The sequence below is a fragment of the Photinus pyralis genome, unplaced genomic scaffold, assembly GCF_008802855.1.
Source record: "Photinus pyralis isolate 1611_PpyrPB1 unplaced genomic scaffold, Ppyr1.3 Ppyr1.4_LG3a, whole genome shotgun sequence".
Taxonomy (NCBI): domain Eukaryota; kingdom Metazoa; phylum Arthropoda; class Insecta; order Coleoptera; family Lampyridae; genus Photinus; species Photinus pyralis.
Genome location: NW_022170509.1, coordinates 9,631,702 through 9,650,930, shown reverse-complemented (window position 1 = coordinate 9,650,930; position 19,229 = coordinate 9,631,702). Strand labels below are relative to the sequence as shown.

Genomic DNA, 19,229 nt, shown 5'->3' with positions numbered 1-19,229 from the left:
TCGTTGTAATATCCGAAGTATCACTATTCTTGTAAATTGTATTTTTCCGCTATCGTCGGTCACTTATTTAAATTCGCACCAATGACATCTAACAATAGGTATAACCTCAAAATATATATGGTAGTATATGCGATTAAAATGGAGAATTTTGCTTAGACATGACCAGAGATTTACAAACACCAAACATCTACTTTTGCTATTGCTACGAAGGTTCGTAGATGAATGCAAGATTTTTAATATATGAAATTTAGATTTTTTAAGATATATTTCCGATAACATGATCTGAATCAGAGGTGCGATGATTTTAAATTTTTAAGAAATGTACATTCTCCTGGAAAAAATTTCGTGATGTGTTATATCTAGCCGTCATCACAAAAGTTTGAAAAAACGTAACTTTATCTTTTCTATCATTTCAAATTAAATTATAATTTTTAGAACAAGCGTACATTTCAATCCTGGTTTTGTAACTATTCATCAAATCTTTAATTAGCGCGTTTAAAACTTTGCATTTGTTTTACACGTACCTACTTTAACTTCGCTAACATATTAGCATATACACATTTTCCGTGTGATGTTGCTCTGCATGATTCGATTTAACTGTTTTGTGAAGGAAGCGCCTAATACATTCCGATCCTTCGCTGTATCTATTACTTTCCTCTCGTGCGAGTCTTACAGCTTTTGCATCTTAGTTATACGAGACCGGGGGTGCTCTAATTTGAAGATTCTCTGTACGGCTTGCTGATTTATATAAACAGGACTTAGGCTGATACAACAAATGGTTTTTAAAAATTGTGGAAAAATTCAAAGGCATATTCTTAGCGATCGGTTCCTACTTTGATCCCCACCACTCCGTCGGCGCGCTCTTAAATTTCGTGTTACAATTTGTTTAGTGTACATTTTGATTTTGGCATCTGTTTATTGAAACATAACATGCTCCAAATTATTTTGTGTACCGTATCTATAACTGAATCATGTTGCTTTGTTATGATGTACAGGTGGTTATACTTTTATATTATTTGATGAAGAATGTATTTATGTGATCGAGAGTTGTCTAGTGTAACTTGGTTTGCTATTAATCATTCTATTAGCCGTTTATACCATAGAGAAAGCACCTAATACAGTTTCGACTTTTCTTTTCTTATCTTGTGCGAACTGCAGCCCTATGTGTCTTAGCAATACGAGAAAGAGAGGGCGATCTAATTAACTCTTTTGTTTCTGTGATGATCTACTTTGGTTCCATTTTCACCTGCTTTTTCGCGTTGCGTTAATCGTAGCCGATGCCGTAGTAGAGCCATGCCCACTTTGATGTTTTTTAGGTACAGACAATTTATCATTTTGCAAGTTAAGAATTTGAGAAGAAATTGGAAAAAATAATCGTAAATTTGAGAAACAGAAGCATGAACAGAAAAGGGGGCGTACAGGACACGTCTGAAAGACAGACAAGAACAGAAAAATGACAAAGAGTAAAAGGAGTTGTGAAGTTGCAGTCCTCTTGTTGTATTTTAGATATTTTCTTAGTTTTTTGTACCATATCACAAGGTTTCTTTACGACATCCACAACCTGTGGAAGGAAGGGAACATTTATAGAGTATTTTGTCCACATGAACCGTCTTCTTTTTCAAAGAAAAGTATTTTTGTCAATGTTCACATTGATAGTCAGTGCTGGATTATTAAAATTTTTATTTATGATACACAAAACTTTATTATTTACATAACGTAATAAATATATATTAACTTATTGAAACATGAAACTATACATCCCAAGAGGTGGTATTTAAGCTCTGTAAATAAATAAATTTAAATCAGATCAACATTTACTATCATTTAAGATCTTAGAAGAGTGGCTACTCTGGTAAGACCTTGTCTAAAAAAATGCATCGCCATACACGCGGGGTTAGTTGTAAGTTCTGAGCAAAACAAAAATAAATGCGTTGTGCAAGGTGCAGAACGAGCATTGCAAGCTTAGCCAACACCTTTTAATACGGACCACATTTTCCTCCTAGACACAGAAAGTGGTGTTATGTAGAGACCTCATACCTATAAGTCTCTAGTAACTACAAAATATTTTGTTGCATGAACATGTTTCAATTTATTATCGTTTAGATTACACCAAAGCAGGTGTAGGAAAATGTGTGATAGGGGATGTGTTGTGATAACGTGAAGGTTTGTGAAATTTCAAAATTGAGAGTATGGTACATGTTCACGCAATCCACATTTTTCATAGCTACCCACGTTTCTTCTTTATGGATGCAACTCTTCACCAGTTCCCTGAAGGACAATACAATTTTCACAGCCCATATGCATTCAACCATAAAACAAAGGCAAGCCGATTATACTCCAGCTGTCAAAATCAGTAATTATAAAACAGAAGGGTGCAAACTGAATTGCGAAACATATTTAGGTTTCCACCTGTCTGTTTAATAAAAATTCATCACACATTTCCTAATAGCTCCTGCTACCAAATAGCATTTTCCATCTCCAAAGTAGTTAAAATGTGATGCTTTAGTGTGGGTCACTCAACATCACATGGTAAGCTAAAAACAAATTATACCTGGCGTCGTAAGGCCAGAGTCAGTCGCTATTATGGACAACAGCATTAATGCAGATAATAAGCAGTATATATTGTAGACACAAACAAACACATTGTTACATTCTTTTGCAGACCAACACATCTAGAAATTAACTACAGCCCAAATAACTTAACCCGTTACTTTAACCTAATCAATACTGAAAATAGGTACATATCTAATAATTCCCCAGGTTCTAAACTGACTAGGACAACTGCCAGCTTTAGCTAACATTTGCAAATAAATAGGGCATTATCCATGCCCATTTTTACAACACAAATCCAAACTTACAATGAATTTTGAGAATTGTATCGAAAATTTGTTATTTATATCTGTAGTCAATTGAAATGCTAAATCAATTCGCAGTTAGTAATAAATAAAAGGTAGCACGTTATTTGTAAATTCGCATTTGTTAGTAATCAGTCATGCAATCAAATTAATTACCAAGCTCTTGTATCTGTTTGAAGAATATAATCGATTATTCTCTGAACTATCTCGGTACTACTAGCTGAACCGCCCAAATCTGAAACGAAATGAGATCACAGTTCCCAAACGCAAGCATCACGTACCTGGTGTGTGTAGTTTATCTTCGCATATCACTTTACGTACTGCATCAGAAATCACTTGAGAATGTTGTTTGTGACCTAAATGATCTAACATGTCAATGCTAGCGCTAATCATTGCGATCGGATTCGCTATATTTTTTCCAGCAATCGCCGTACCGGTATTACGTGTGCCAGGTTCGAAGATAGCGTACTGCAAGTAAAACGTTACCCTCGTTTACATACCAATGGCAAACTCACATGATCGCCATAGTTTTTACCGGATAGTAATCCAGCACCTCCGACTAAGCCGCATACAACATTAGAAACGATCGTTCCATATAAATTCGTCATGATCATCACATCGAATTGATGCGGTCTCGATACTAACTGCATACAGCAATTGTCGATGATCATGTCGTTGTGTTCGATCTCAGGGTAGTCTTTGGCGACTTTTTGTGATGTTTCCAAGAATAATCCGTCGGAAAGTTTCCTTAGTAAAAAAATTGTTACTAATACTGTTCATCGGGCTTGTGAGTTTTATTATTGTATTTAAAGCGATAGGGAGTATGTGCAGCAAAAATGTTTGTGTACAGGGTGGCCAAATAAGAATGCGAGGTACTGTATCTGGGAACCTGTCCATTGTAGAGGCTTGCGGTAAAAAAAGTTATTACTAAAACGGCCACGAGAAAAACCTGGAAAATATTTTTAAGTTTCTGAAATGGCCGCTAGGGGGCGTAACTGCAATCTGGAATCTAAAAAAGTGATGTTTCTGTGAATTCCGCTATATTAACCTAACAAAAAAATGCCCGGTCTTTGAAGTCGACGATGATCTGAAACTTTTTTGATTGACAATTTTTGCTGTATCTCTAAAAATGAAGTGGTGGGGGGTATTCAAAGGTTTCCGTAAAGAACAACATGCAGTTTTCGCGAGCTTGTTTAGGCATCATTTAGCTATTGTTTCATGAAAAAAAAATCGAACCAATGCATTTAATTTTCTTGAGAAAATTAACCATTTCTGTCGGAATGTCAAAAAAAGCCCTCGAGCGGTGATATGTGAAACTAACAAAACTTCAAATATTATATTTGTAGCTGAAGAATAGCTCTTTTGAACTAACCTGAGTTTGTTTAAATCGGCTTAGCCGTTTGGAAGATACAGGGTGTTATTTACGGAAACCTTTGAATACCCCCACCACTTCATTTTTAGAGATACAGCAAAAATTGTCAAACAAAAAAGGTTCAGATTATCGTCGACTTCAAAGACCAGACATTTTTTTGTTAGGTTAAAATATCGTAATTCACAGAAACATCACTTTTTTAAATTCCAGATTGTAGTTACGCCCTCCAGCGACCATTTCAGAAACTTAAAAATATTTTCCAAGTTTTTCTCGTGGCCGTTTTAGTAATAACTTTTTTACCGCAAGCCTCTACGATGGATAGGTTCAAGGGTGGATGGGAAACCATAAACCGGTCCGTGAAATATACTTGACTATGGACCCACTTAGCGGGTGGGGGAGGAGGTACTCAATGCGCCCTAAATGCAAACATTTATGATTTTTCTAACACTGATTGTTGATAATTATTTCCCTAGATTCCCTTCTAGATTATTGTTACACAATCTGTTCCTTAATCGGAATTATACATTTCAGAATTGCGAAAGAATACGAATCAATTAATTAATGTACAAGTCTTAAAATGGATTAATTTATAACAGTAATTATAAGCGCGAACTATTCATTACTTCGGCGTTGAAATTGACACTGATTGAAATGCACTTCGATTTGCTTATATGGCAAACACCGTTCATTCTGGAAGGCTCCCGAGTATTCTAGAATGTTCTCTAACGAACACGTCGTATTTCCCGGAAAGATTGCGTCACATCTGTCTTCGCTCTTTATCGCCGATTCATCTTCTCTCATGGCGCCTCGGAATTTCTGGAACATTCGCTATAATGTTTCATGATATAAATTCTACTGGTAATCGCACTATACAGCATCTAAAACAGTTTTGACAACTACCCCAAACGGCATTTTTAGAGAAATCATCTCCATTTTGTTTTTCATCTGCATCGTTCGGAAGCAATGCGGCGGGCGGTCGACAATTTTTATATATTTTTTTTTTCAAGAAATCTCAATTGTGGTTGCCCCCGACAGGATCTTAAAATGTCTTCTCGTAATCGAACAGGTCTGGCATTTTTCCCAACGTTTTTCCAGTAGATTATTAGGCAATACTTCATTTTTAATATCAGGGAAATTATGTGAATTTAAAATGGAAAGAAAGCCTTAACATAGAAATTCTCAATATTCATCCAATTTTTACTCATTTAAATATCATTATTTCATTTTTAGCGCATCTTTGCAAATTTGTGTCAAAGGTAGCTTTTAATCTTGAGCCAGCTGGCTAGCTGGCTGGCAGCAAATGCGAGTCTGTAGAAAAACACTTGGAGGAAGACAAGGAGTGCTGCGGGTGTCGTGTAATTAACAAGTTACTACATGATGCGGTTGGCGACATCTGGGAGCCATCCCGAAGCGTGTTGTACTAACGTGGTGATTTTTCCTTCTTCTTCTACAGTTTTGGTCCGATTGTGCGCACCTAACAGTTTCTTAAGTGCTCGAATTGCGGTCTCTTTTTCTCGTGTCGCCAATAGAAACCGGAGCTATGAGAAGTACCCCTAAAATTGAGTACTATTTTGTGGAGGGTTTTTAGCAAAATCCACCAAAATACGAATTGCGGGTGAACGGGGCGTCGGAGGTGGGTACCGACAAAGGGAATGTGGTAGCTTTCAACAAGATCTTATTGATGGAAGGACTTTGATCACTTTTTATTTACACCGTCACCTTCTAATATTAATTAATTAATTACTTGTGGCAGCATAGCCTGGCTTTATCTCTGTTTTCATTTGTGATGCTGCCAGCCACAAAGTGCTCATGGATCCTACCGGCCCACCGGGAAAGTTCCCAGTATCCCGCCGGCCCCATCCACCCCTGGATAGGTTCTCAGATATAGTACCTCGTATTCTTAGTTGGCCCCCCTGTACAGAGGACAACATGTTAATGATTACATTGCGAATTTAATAATAACAATAACAGTGACTTTATTTAAAAAAAAAGGAACTAATAAAATAATAAATCAAACATGTTTACAAGGCGACAGAAAAAAAATCTGCCGTCTGCTTTACCACTTAACCTTGCATGGAAAAATGATGAACAAAACAAAACCAATATACCCTACACAAACGAGGCTGCTCAACCGTAATGACTCGCGGACGATGCGCATGCGCAATGCTTTTTGCATCTGCATAGTTGCCTGAGGTTTAAAGAATATTTACTAATACAGCAAACCGGACATCCATATGTTCTTTGTAACAAGAGTTATATAAAAGAAACCCTTCTTGGAGGTTTGGGCAGTTTTGGGCTGTAACTTTTTGACCCGTTGGTCGACGTAGCCGAAAAAAATAGCGATCTTTCATATATCCTGAAGTACATGTGTATCAATTTTCAAAGCGATCAGACGTTTCTACGCAAAGTCATCGTGCACACGGACAGACAGACAACAAATGAATTTAAGATTTTTAATTATACATATTAGCTTGTCGCTTTATAAGCGGTATTTAATATTTAAAAGCACGTGCGTAGCGCAGCGGCAAGGTCGTCGCCTATAGATAATGAAGACGCGGGTTCAAACCCCCCCCCCCCGATCTCACGCTATTTCAAAAATACGGCGACGTGAGCGGAGTATGTCAAAGAAAAAAACTCTCCGTTTAAAATCGTAGGCAAAAGAAAGTGCAGAAACCCGCAAAGGGAGAATTGGGTGGGTATTTTTTTTAATTTGATTTTTTTTGTTTTTAGTTAGAAGTATATTCTTCTGTATGTATTTACACGTGTAATGTCGTAAAATGCGACTAAAAAACAGTCAGTCAACCACAACCCCAGCGCTGGAATGAAGATGACTTCTTTCCCGATTTATGACACTTTTAGGCAGTTTAGTCTTACTCGCAATACAAAAAGCGGAAACCCAAACTGTCGGTTTTGCTCCCCAGGAGCGGGACGACGTCGAGCACGCGTTTTTGACTGCCCGTGTTGGCATAGGGATGGAACAGTCTTAGCTTCAGATACAGGTTGCATACTTTTACCGGAAAACTGCATAACAACAATGCTAACTAGTCAACAAAATTGGTAAAAAATTGCATTTGCGTTTTTTGTTTGCAGTGTCAGAAGAACTCGTATGGAATAAAAGTAGGGGGCAATGCTATGTGCAAGATTATGTAAGGTGCTAGATGTGGTGCGCCGTTATGAACGTACCCGTACGGTTCCCTAGAGTAAAAAGGACACATGGGTGTAGGCGCGATTTTGGTTGTTAGGGTGGTTTCTTCCAAGTTTAGGTCGGGAGTTAAATTTTTAAGGGGTTGCGCAATTTTTAGGATTGTGCTACAAAACATATAGGGTGGTGAAACATTAGAAGCACCATAAGACAAAATTAATGGGATGTATTTACCCATCCGGCTGAATCACATACGCTCGCACATGAATATGCAGCACGAGAATTGCCAATTCTGTGGAAATTTTCCGCTAGGCTCGTCCGAGGTTTCTGGCAAATTGTTCTTCTGGAAATGTGGTTCGTGAAAAGAACCAAGAAACGGATAATTTATCTCCTTTCACAGGAGTTTCTTTTTAGCGACGCTTTGCATCGCGTCGCGTAGACGAGCTGAGTGCAGCGCAAATGAGAATCGGCCTTAAATCTATGTACTATGTCTATGACAATGGTCATTGTGTGTTGCGTACCCTACCCTACTGATGAAATAATGCTCCTACGAACGTTATGGACTAAAGAAGTAAGTACAAAAGAAAAGGGGAAAAAGTAGATTATCATTTAATATACAATAATTTAAATCAAAAATTAAAATTTTTTAATTTTTGAGGTTATGAACACCTAAATCATTTGCGCACTTTTTAAACTTTCATACAAATATTCTACCTATATTTTTGTATTTAAAGTTTTCGTTAACATTTTACCAACAATATTGTGCGTGTAAAACAGCAATTTACGAAAATGTTCAGTGATGTTTTGGTAGTAATTCTAAAATGTGTAAAATGGCTCCAGGAAGAGCACACAAATTTACCTACACACCTACAGCAAAAATACATACATGATGTTTGCCTTATGTATTGTGGTAACCTTCTTCCGGTTATTCCTCTTGGCGTATTCAAACGCAAACCTTGCCACTCTTTCTGAATTTGATTTTGTTACTATTTTCATACTTTCAACGACTCCTTCGACACTCTAAAACACATTCTACATTTACAATGTCTAGATAGAGATGTACTAGGTACCTCATGTTCGAGCATGGCGTATTCGCCTTCGGTATTTTGACGAATAATTATAATATCGATGCCTTTTTGTCGTGCAGGTACACCGGGATACGAATGACAATGTAAAACATTCACAAATAAATCAAGTTCATTTCTAATGGCTACGTTTCTAGATTGCACACCGGTGCTTTCACTTTTTGTTTCAATATTTCCTACAAATACCAGTAAGTAACAAGTTTTCAGACACTTACACTGTACCTTTAATAGCGACACCATTTCGCTTTATAGATGTAATCGCATACTCTAAATCATTTGATTCATCCGACTTGGGATCAATCTCTACGACTTCAAAATCGACTGGAGCTCCAGCATATTTAAATATTTCCTTTACGTACACCATTAGTTCAGGTCCTATTCCTCCCCCAGGAAGCATTGTTACAGCATGTCGTCCACCGTACAATGCCACCGGTATTGGTTTCTAAATCAAATAAAATTAAATGTACCTCGCAGACACACATTCTGAACCTACAGTTTTCTTAACCAAAGGTTGTTTGTGTTGGATTTCGAAATCAGACATAGGCAAAGCCGTCGCAGCCTACAACAAAATAATGTGCTACACGTACTGCTCGAACATCGAGCAACTTACTGTTCTTATAATTCCATTGCCCGATGGTAATTTCGCTAATCCCGAACTCTAAAAAAAATATTACATTGGGAATTGCCCACTTTGACACTTACAAATTCGTGCAGTTTACGGTGTAAACCCGAATTTGTGATAATTCTGGCTGCCATAGTTTTTGAAGGGACACTATTATTAAAATTTCAATATTTTCGGTTTTTTTTATTTAGGATGTTAGGTAATACATGTTCTGCACAAGCGCGCCACCACTGAACAAAAATAACCCGTAATTTGAAATGTAAAGTAAGGTTTACACTACACGAGTAACTAAAGATTGAATTACGTTTAAAATTGTCAATACTTATTTCAAATTTCAATGATATTGTTTTTATCACCTAATTTTTATTGTTTTATCGTTGTGCACATTTTTTTGCTTGATTTTTACGATTCGATTCTTGAATTTCTGGAAGTAGAACTACTGAAAGTGGGCGTGGTTTTCTCACTGTCGTCAATTGGCATTACTTCTACTCCTCCGTGACTCCCCGGGGATCAATACTGTTCGATTGCGAATTTGTAGGGAGTTAGCAGGGAACCACGCATTTTACTATAATCACAAACAGCGTCTGTGGGCCGGCAAGATTTTTTCTAAACTTTAATAGTGTTCCTTTGATAGTTAGAGGATGTACCTAGTTTTGTGGGATCAGATTATCATAAATATTCAGGAAGCTGAACAATTTGCAATAGAAACCTACATTAGAAAAAATCCATTCATGCTGTTGGACCAAAAATGTGCAAAATTGTTCAGGAAAACTATTACTTCTTCCTGGTTTTTTACTTGCCGCTTTTGTGTATGTGGCTGTAAATCTTCCCACAAACATTTCCTCGTGTTCCAACACAAAATCAGTTAATGTTTGGTTTTGAGCAGAACTGATATACTGCCACATTTAAAGTTGAATCCATAACAAAGTACAAAGTTGCAATCTTACACAGGTAAAAGTTGTCAGGGAAATGAAAGGTGTTCTCGTTTGTTTACGAAATTCTAACATGCGATTGGTTGAGAACCTTGACAACGCTGCATGTGTTCTGTCGTAGAACTCTACTCTTTCTACTCTAATGTACTCAAGAATCAAGGCCCAGTTCGATTTGCTTCCTATTAGAATTACAAAATAGATTTATTAAACTTGCATTTATTCACCAACATATTATGCACCTCAAGCACCCTTCAAAATTGCATCGTATAAACATAACATAAACAATTAAAAACCTTTATCAAAAATACATTATTGCTTGTCATAATTTAATATATTATATCTACTAAAACTATAAATGAGATTTTTGCGAGTTATTTTCAGGTTTCCACTGATATGTACCAGTATATCGAAAATTATTACTGTATAATAATTTGTCTGCCTCTATTGGACCGCGACTTCCATAGCTACAATTAAGTATAAATTAGAAAAATAAGGTTGGTACTAGAAATATTACACGTACACATATTGAAAGGGTTTCACCTTATTCTCCTCAATATTGTGCAAAATTGGTGTAAAAATCCTCCACGCTTCACTTAATTCATCTGATCTTACAAAATGCATTTGCGACCCGCAAAACACGTCCAAAATTAATCGTTCGTAGGCGTCAGGTAATTTCACATTCTAAAATAATTACATAAATTAAGACTTCTTGAAACTGTTATTTACCGCGTATCTCTTATCGTAGGTCAGATCCAGTTCCGTTTCCTCCATATCGAAAGCCATGCCTGGAGTTTTGACCATTAATTTAACATAAAGGGCCTCTCCGGGTTGGACTCGAATCACAAGTTCATTTCTTTGGGGTTTTCCATCGAAGATATCACCAGAAACGTCTTTGAACTGAACCCGAACTTCGGCTTTTCTTTCATTTAATGCTAGAAAATCAATTTAAGACCATGTCATGCACAAAAATTGTATGTATGTTAAGGGGTCCCACAAGGTGTTACATAAAAACCTTTATTTTTACTAGATCCTGCACCCTTTTTAGTAATTGACAAAGTGAAATCAATAAACATTTCGATTTCTAGTTAGAAGACATACCTTTTCCACACTTTAATATAAAAGGGACACCATCCCATCGCTCGTTATTAATCTGGATGATACCTAACGCAAATGTAGGTGTGATAGAATCTTTAGGAACCGTTGTATCATCTAAATATCCCAGTTTAGCCATTCCTTCACCAGATGGATCGCCGACATATTGCCCAAGAACAATGTTTTCCATTTGTAGCGGTTTAATACATCTCAATACCTTCACCTTCAATTCGTTAAAAATTAGTATGATACCAGAAAATGATTTAATACCTTTTCATTTCTAATATCGTCGGGTTGAACGGAAGCGGGCTTCTCCATTGCCACAAGTGTAAGTATCTGTAGTAAATGATTCTGCATAATATCACGAATAATACCAAACTGATCAAAGTATCCGCCACGGCCTTCAGTACCAAAAGGCTCTTTGAAAGATATCAAGACTGACGCAATATTGTCACGATTCCAAGTAGGATTGAAGATACGATTTCCAAACCTGCAGTTTTGTAAGTAAATCATTTCTTAATAACTCGCGGTTTTTCTCAATTATGAAATTCAAAGAAATATCTTCATAAATATGACAGTTGCCATCGCGCAGTCTGCGCATGCGCAAATCTGATTTTTACTAAAAGCATCTGAAAGTTAACATTGCGTAGTCTGCGCATGCGCACATTTCATCTTATATGCAATGTTTGTCTTTACTAGAAGTATCTATGGTTAAAATTTCAAAGAAATATACTGCGAAAATTAGCACTGCGCACATCTAATTTCAATTCACACCTACCTTAAAGTCATGAGATTCTGCACCATTTCCTTCCCCAAATAATGATCGATTCGATACAACTGATGTTCTGTAAATAAAGAACTTAAATGATCCGATAATTTTTGAGAAGAATCCAAGTCTTTTCCGAACGGTTTCTCTACAATTATCCTCGTCCAACCCCTACAAACAAAAATTTAATAAGCAATTAAATACGCACGACCATCGTTTACTTAGAAGACATGCACGCGTGACGAATATTGACTGTAACAACTTCGTAAACGGACGGAGGTAAAGCCAGGTAAAATAATCGATTCGCAATTTGTCCGCTTTCGTATGCACACAATTCTTGATTAAGTTTTTCGAAATCCAGACGAGAATCATAATTGCCCGCAATATAATGGTTCAATTTCCAAAATTCGGAATAAGCGTCCTCTTCACTTGGTTTCACCTAAAAATGACTACCTATTAGAAAGAAAGACGACAAATTTACTACTCTTACCTTCATATACTTATCACATTTTTCTTTAATATCGGCAACAGTAGTTTTACTACGAGCGTATCCATAAAATATAATTTTTTTTGGTAATAAATTATCGCGGTACAACCACCATATTGTCGGATAAATTTTCTTATGAGCTAAATCACCCTACGAACAATTCGCAGTGAGTAAAGTTACAGCGTTTAGTACGTACTTACTGATGCACCCAGTATAACGAAAGAGTGAGGATGTTGTGTATCGAAACCAGTCCCGTCTTCTTCGATGGTAAACTTCTTTAAGGATTGTCGTATCAGGCCCAGGCATACTTCTGTATTGTCTACAAAAACAAAGTAAACACACAGTTAATTGTTGCCGATACTTTTTACCACAGTCAAAACGGATTCCCTTATTCTTTAACATAGTATTTCAAAATAAACTAAAAAGTTGGTCAATAGTTAAGTATGTGAGGGTCTCTTGTAGAAGGTGTTTTATCGTGTGGTTTATTTATGTGTTTAATTTGTGGGAAGTGGCATATGTATAGTAAAGTGATTGTATACTAAGATCATAAATAATTTATTTATGACTAAGCTCACGTGACTAGGTTTAAGGTTACCTGTGGAATCCACATTCAGATGGCAGTACCAGGGTACAGGTACCTCCACTGACTTCTACTGTATTTAAAACTTAGAGAAGGAAAGAGTGAGGAGTAATAATAATGATCGTAAAGTGTAGCCCACATTTGTTTGTTATTTCACCGAAAACTAACCTATAATTTATACCTCTGAAACGATATACTTTCGTGTGTTTTTTGGCTATCACTTCCCTGCACTACAATGTGCCATTGTCCAATAATGTTTTTAATCGCACATTTCGCATTATCACGAAAATGAAAAATTAAACAAACTTTGGCTCCGAAAATATGGCCGCCTCAGGCTTCAACGCGCAGCATTGCCCTTGATAGCTTATTATCCATATATATAATATTATCAGTCCCCTTTCTTTTATAGTCTTAGATTTAAAATTTAGATCAGTTGGTACCTCTTAAGAAATTTAAGTTGGCACTCAGGTTAAAAACAACTTGCGTCTAGTTCACCGTGACTCCCTCAGTGACCTCGCACTGCGCAACCGCAAGCGCGCTAGAATTTGAATTTGAGTTGGACTGTAAGGATAAGGGGTAAAAATCTACGAGTAAAAAATATACTCGTAGGGGTAAATAATAAACAAATAGCCTCTGCCATCTTCAAAAGTGAATATTTTTAGTGTGTCTGCTTAGATTGCACTGTTTAGTAAATGTCTTTCCACATACCGTAGCAGTACCAATGATGACATATCTGTGAATTAGAAATTAAACAACATGCAAACAGCTGAGCGGAATTAATTAATAGGTACAATCAACAATATTCATTTTTAGTATGTGGAACCAAAGATCATTGCGGAACCCTTACCTCTTCTTTAACTTATTTGCGTTCTCGCTCAATATTACGTGTTTGCGTAACACTACACAGAATATTTTTTTTGCGTAGTCCGCAGGAAACGTGGTTATATAAACAAAACAAACGCTTGCACGTGGATAATTCAAATTAAAGCGCTTGCGTCTGCGCGTTGCTGAGGGAGTCACGGTGAAACAGAGACGCAAGTACACCACTACCGCTCAACCGAAAAACAATCGTGAAAATTGGTATAACCTCATTTTGGACGAAATGAATTGAACTTCTAATTAAGATTGTGGAAAATGTAGGGCTTCTTCCGCAAATATGTTTATCGAACACGCTTAATTAAGGTGCCCTCTATCCATTTTTATTAATTTCATTATGGTACCTGGGGGGCTTATTAGTGTCACGTAACCGCATTGCCTATCGTACTGCCATTGTAAGTTTTGCTAATTAGGTAGTTACTGTTGGACAAATACCTTACCTAGTTAAAAACATTCAACACTAACTTGCAATTTAACACTTAACCGTTTTTGAATTTTACTACACTTGTGACCATTTGGACATCGATTTGACACAAATGTCTGCGATCAACATCCCAATGAACGTATTAACGTAAACGTAAGAGAACACGTGTTACGCGTATACGTAACCGTAAGAACACTATTATCACAGATTTAAATCTGTGCTACTATGAAACTGAGTTCGAAAATGTCTTGAGTGTTTTATGTTCTATCCTCGGTTCTATATAAATCATAAATATGGAATTGGTATTTGTTTTTATAAATTTAATTTTCAAAACTTCATTATTTATGCTCATAGCTTTGTTTTTTAATTTTTCCACTTTTAAAAAGTTTTTGTGCTCGTTTAATCGTTTATAATTTTATATTGCTGTCCGTCTGTCTGTCGGTGTGCACGACACCCTTGTTTTGAAACGGCCGATCGCTTTGAAAATGGCTAAACATGTTCTTAAGGATATAAGAAAGGTCCCTATTGTTTTTCAGTTACGTAGACAATCGAGCCCAAAAGTTACTGCCCAAACCTCCAAAAAAGGTTTATTTTTCTTTATAATTCTTGTTTTCTGTGTTATTAGTAAATATTTCTTAAACCTCAAGCAGCTTATCCAGCGGTTCCCAACCTTTTTGATCTCCCGTACCTCTGGAGTAAGTTTTCTCTTAACAATCTTCCCCCACCAATCATTTACATACAGACTTTTATTATTATTTATTTTTACCTTAGTATCAATTTAGTGTTAAAAAATACAAAAACCTCTCAATATATTATGAAATATATAATTTTTATTTTATTACGCAAAATTTTATTTAAATTGCCAAATTTAACAATGTACAGGCCCTGAAGGGAGTCCTGGCGGAGCGGGAGTTTGTTATGGAAGCCCACTTGGTTGGGAACCGCTAAGCTATGCGAATGCAAAAAAAATCGCACATGCGCAATTCAACTTTTCTATTTGCGCAATGCAACTGTTTTATTTATTAAGATACTTAAATTAAATTTTTTATGTATAGGAACCTCGAGTAGAAGTAAAACTAATGCCGATCATCAAAAAATCAAAAACTATGTCTTGCGCATGCGCAATACGATTACGATTAAAACCAAAACTGATGCGGATTCCACAAATGGGTTTTGCGCATGTTTAAATAATCCATATTTAGCGCATTTCCACAAAAATAAAAAAAGCGCTATTGTGCCCACTTTGTCCGTCCGTCCGTCCGCTCGTTCGTTGAGACACTACTAGTTCTTTATCTTAAGAGCTATTGTTCTACTTTTTTCGCTATTTGGTTCGTTATGGTGTCGAGGCTTGCACAAAGAAAGGAATTTTTTCTGCGTTTATTGTAAAAAAACCAAAAAACCGTTTTTTACATGTTCCATAATTTTACACTTTTGCCGTTTATTAACAATCTTAGAGATCGTTTATAATTTTGTATTACTGTCTGTCATCTGTCTGTTGGCCTGTCCGTCTGTTCCGTTGTCTGTCTGTCCCTCTATCTGTCCGTGTGAACGATAACTTTGGTTAGATCGAAATGTCCGATCGCTTTGATATCTCCATTAGTTATATGAACTGAATTGCATGAAATTCAATATGGGCATAACTTTAGCCATCTAATACGCAATGTCCAAAGTTGAGTCGAATCGATCCAAAATTCCCAGTGCCTTTTTTGCACCTCGACCATTTATAAACCGAATTGCAAACTTTTTTATTTATAAAAGTATTTGAATGAAATTTGATACATAGGCACTTGAAATAAAGGAAAATCATACGCCAGTTTCAAAATTTGGTTTTGCGCATGCGCAGTGCCAACTTTCTTATTTATGGAAGCATTTAAATGAAATTTGATACATACGCGCTTGGAACAAAGGAAAATCTAACGTTAGTTTCAAAATTTAGAGTTCCAACATTTTTTTTTCCATACCGTACATTGACCTTAGCCTCAATTTACGCGTTGGATTTTTTGAACGACAGTCCGAAAAAAAATTTTTTTACTAAAATAATGTAACGTCTAAATAAGGTATTTACATGTTTTGTATGCAGTCACTTACTCACCTCGAATAAACGTAACACTAAATGCGGATTAAAAAATTTGTTTTGCGCATGCGGACTCAAATTTTTTTATTTGGCTTGCACTAGCGTGCAGAAGAGATTCTCTAGGGTGTTTAGCAAGGTTAAAAAATGTGTAGTGCCCTAATTTAATAACGCTTTTCATCAATAACTGCAAGGAAATAGAACATTTTAAAGTGGGGACTGAAACGATACATTATATCATTGGTTGTGACATCACTCCTTTTACGCCGCCATATTTGTTGACATATTACAGCGTGTTGGCAAGTGCAGTATACGTCTTTCACAAAAAAATTTCATTATCACGCACATTCACCGCAAGTAACATGCAGCCATAGCAAGTCGTAAAAGGAGTGACCTCACGTCATTGCGAGGCGTTTTTTTGGCGGGAACTTTGTTTGTTTGAACTGTAGTACCAAATTTTTTATATTAAATATGTACCTTAGATCCTACATGTAACATGTCTAAACATACGATCTAAGGAAACGAATTTGGTTACGCAACTAACCTATCTGATCTAAAATGTTTTCATTATGTTCAAATTTGCGCAAATAATGCCTATGCCTTGACTAATATCTGAAAACAATTTCGCCTTGCGAGAAAACATTGTTCTCGTGATTGTGTAGAACAAAAAAAAGGTGAATTTTGAAACAATAACCTAGTCGATGCAATGTAAAAAAAAATAGGAAGCCTCGGCTCAGTATATAACAGCTCCACTGGTGGTATTTTTACGAAAATCACGATCGCGCGCATGAATAAGTAAGAAAAATTGAAAGGGACTCCGGAAAATCATACACATATTTAGAAGATAGAAAAATGTATATACTTTCGTCTCCGTTGGGCCGCAAGAAAATTTCAAGGCAAACGCAAGCACGAGAAGTACAAATGCCTCGAGGAACAACATTTTTCATCTTGTTGTCATAGCCTTCGAAACTCCTAGCTCATACAGCGTTGAAGCCCTTCAATTTTTATTATCAATTGCGGCAAAGAAATGAGTGACCTTCGCGCCATTTTGCCATCCACGAATTCCCATCAAATGTACCTTTCTAAATACACAGATACAACGAAAATGTCGAAAGACCCGATACATAACTCGCTCATATGAACTTTTATGTTGATCTTCCGTAGCTTTGGCGAATTGAACCACGAGGAAAGTCCTAACGAGTTTTAAGACCCTAGCTAGCAGCTAGCTAGACCTATCGTTCGATAGTTGTCTAACGCAACTGTCGATAATTGAAGAAAATGGTTATGAAAAGAACAATCGATTGGCAGAGGAAGAATGTTTTATACTTGGAAATTGTACAAAATGGCACACATTTTAACCAAAAAATTACTCCAAACCATATAATATACTGCTCAGAACGAGTGTTTACAGTCATTAGTAACCCCACGCCAACTTATCCGAGCGGAATTTGTTAATCAATTCCCTATCTTGACCTTGATTATTAATAGGTATTAAACCTACTTAATTGAATAAGATAGCAAGGGGAATAGTTCAGTTTGTAAATATAATTAATTTTCCGGAAATCCGGACAAATGTTTGGTGTCCAAAAAAAGCTATTTGTTTTTGAGACAACAAATATGACGTTTATTACTACAGTAGAAAACTATAATCTAAAGAGCACTGAAGCCAAATCACTATAATCATATTAGACGTTCTGGAAAAACCTCTGCTGGCCGATTACCAAATTTGATTATTTTGGCAGGTCAGTTGTAAGAAACAGCAACCGAGGTCGTGCACATCAAGAATAATTGATATGGATGGCAGTTTCCCTCAACCCCAAAGCAACGACCCTCTTGACATTTATTTGACCGTTTTACTGGCGATAGTAGTGTGCCCTCCTCAAATTGGAAGATACAATGGCATAACAACAAACTTCTAAGCCTAGGAATAAATAGTTATCATATCAGACGTCACAACAGAAAAATCTCAGATTATAGAGGATTAGTTAATTTGTTTGCATAAGACTTCAGCCTCTTTCCATAAAATTATGTTAAACTTACTTGCTATCTAACTTAGCTTCGTGGAGCGATTAAAATAATGACAAAGGGTAGAAGAAGGCCATGACATGCATAAATTTCATTCAAATAATAAGATGAGTTAATAATTACCATTTTATGGCAGAATTAACTTGTTGCAAGAGAAGAGATTATAACTTTTTACGGATTTGTTCATAATGTGTCATTCTCCTTATCTCACAATAAATTCTAAAATACATTTTCAAGTTCGACCTTCAATCAGTTGACCTTCTCTATATTCTCCTTTATACAATTTGACAAGAACATTTTTCAGAAAAGTCAATTTTCGCAAATTCGCTAACTTTTGTCTTCAACAATTTTTGAAATTTTTTTTAAGGTATGAAATAAATAGATATAATATAAACTTACGTGTCGACATTATTTTATAGTTAATAACAAAGTTTAAATAAATTAGTTTAAACACTACACTTTTGATACTGCTAGAGGTCTATCGCGGAATAAATGGTTTTTTGATAACTATTAAATAATAAATGAAGCACAACAAACGGAAACCGAGTTCAAATGTGCATTATCAATTTTATAAGCTACTCATGCGCACCAACAAACCCATTTGCCGAAATTTTGCACCGGTTATCAGTCGACATCAGTGCCTAAAATTCACTGCCTATAGCCTTACACTGTGCGTTATCAAATTTTGATTTTGAACCTATCAAGTGGAGTAGGTACACTGACAGACTGACACCAACAACAAGAGTCAACAATTCATTTTTTTGAACATTTGCGTAGGGTAACTTTACTATACTACTGTACTAATCGGTCGCCTGTATAGAAACTAGAAAGTGTGTTTTGCTTATTGTTGCGTCCGTTGTAAGATAATTTTGTTTTCCTTATTTTCCCTTCCCGCAAACC

At 36.2% G+C, this 19,229-nt stretch overlaps 2 protein-coding genes across 4 annotated transcripts; both read right to left on the bottom strand.

The window, feature by feature from the left end:
- Nucleotides 1–1,663: 1,663 nt before the first annotated feature.
- Nucleotides 1,664–9,317, bottom strand: LOC116165686 (isocitrate dehydrogenase [NAD] subunit gamma, mitochondrial-like). 2 transcript variants are annotated; one of them, XM_031480340.1, is made up of 10 exons: nucleotides 9,157–9,317; nucleotides 9,065–9,112; nucleotides 8,948–9,013; nucleotides 8,677–8,896; nucleotides 8,440–8,630; nucleotides 8,256–8,389; nucleotides 3,371–3,602; nucleotides 3,137–3,323; nucleotides 3,012–3,090; nucleotides 1,664–1,781 (listed from the first exon to the last, which is right to left on the bottom strand). In XM_031480340.1, coding segments are annotated over exons 1-10 (1,212 nt in total). In that variant the 5' UTR covers nucleotides 9,211–9,317; the 3' UTR covers nucleotides 1,664–1,780. The 2 variants fall into 2 exon arrangements, with proteins under 2 accessions (XP_031336200.1, XP_031336199.1); XM_031480339.1 differs by lacking the exon at nucleotides 1,664–1,781 and having other exon boundaries at nucleotides 2,601–3,090.
- Nucleotides 9,318–10,208: 891 nt separating this feature from the next.
- Nucleotides 10,209–19,086, bottom strand: LOC116165680 (glucose-6-phosphate 1-dehydrogenase-like). Of its 2 annotated transcripts, none has more exons than XM_031480329.1 (10): nucleotides 18,729–19,086; nucleotides 12,554–12,672; nucleotides 12,357–12,503; nucleotides 12,088–12,305; nucleotides 11,879–12,037; nucleotides 11,371–11,590; nucleotides 11,107–11,323; nucleotides 10,735–10,940; nucleotides 10,529–10,689; nucleotides 10,209–10,472 (listed from the first exon to the last, which is right to left on the bottom strand). In XM_031480329.1, exons 1-10 carry the CDS (start codon nucleotides 18,736–18,738, stop codon nucleotides 10,358–10,360), a joined length of 1,572 nt encoding a protein of 523 aa, XP_031336189.1. In that variant the 5' UTR covers nucleotides 18,739–19,086; the 3' UTR covers nucleotides 10,209–10,357. The 2 variants fall into 2 exon arrangements, with proteins under 2 accessions (XP_031336189.1, XP_031336188.1); XM_031480328.1 differs by lacking the exon at nucleotides 18,729–19,086 and adding an exon at nucleotides 12,722–12,840.
- Nucleotides 19,087–19,229: the final 143 nt, after the last annotated feature.

What these genes read in the sequence shown, in the direction of transcription:
- LOC116165686 (XM_031480339.1), bottom strand. Translation starts at nt 9,210, where the DNA reads ATGGCAGCCAGAATTATCACAAATTCGGGTTTACACCGTAAACTGCAC. An exon ending in ATACATAAGGCAAACATCAT is followed by an intron (nt 3,603 to 8,255) that starts GTATGTATTTTT and finishes TTTTTTACTAAG; the next exon opens with GAAACTTTCCGACGGATTAT. An exon ending in AGATAAACTACACACACCAG is followed by an intron (nt 3,091 to 3,136) that starts GTACGTGATGCT and finishes ATTTCGTTTCAG; the next exon opens with ATTTGGGCGGTTCAGCTAGT.
- LOC116165680 (XM_031480328.1), bottom strand. Translation starts at nt 12,755, where the DNA reads ATGTTAAAGAATAAGGGAATCCGTTTTGACTGTG. An exon ending in AATGTGATAAGTATATGAAG is followed by an intron (nt 12,306 to 12,356) that starts GTAAGAGTAGTA and finishes AGTCATTTTTAG; the next exon opens with GTGAAACCAAGTGAAGAGGA. An exon ending in ACGATATTAGAAATGAAAAG is followed by an intron (nt 11,324 to 11,370) that starts GTATTAAATCAT and finishes AACGAATTGAAG; the next exon opens with GTGAAGGTATTGAGATGTAT.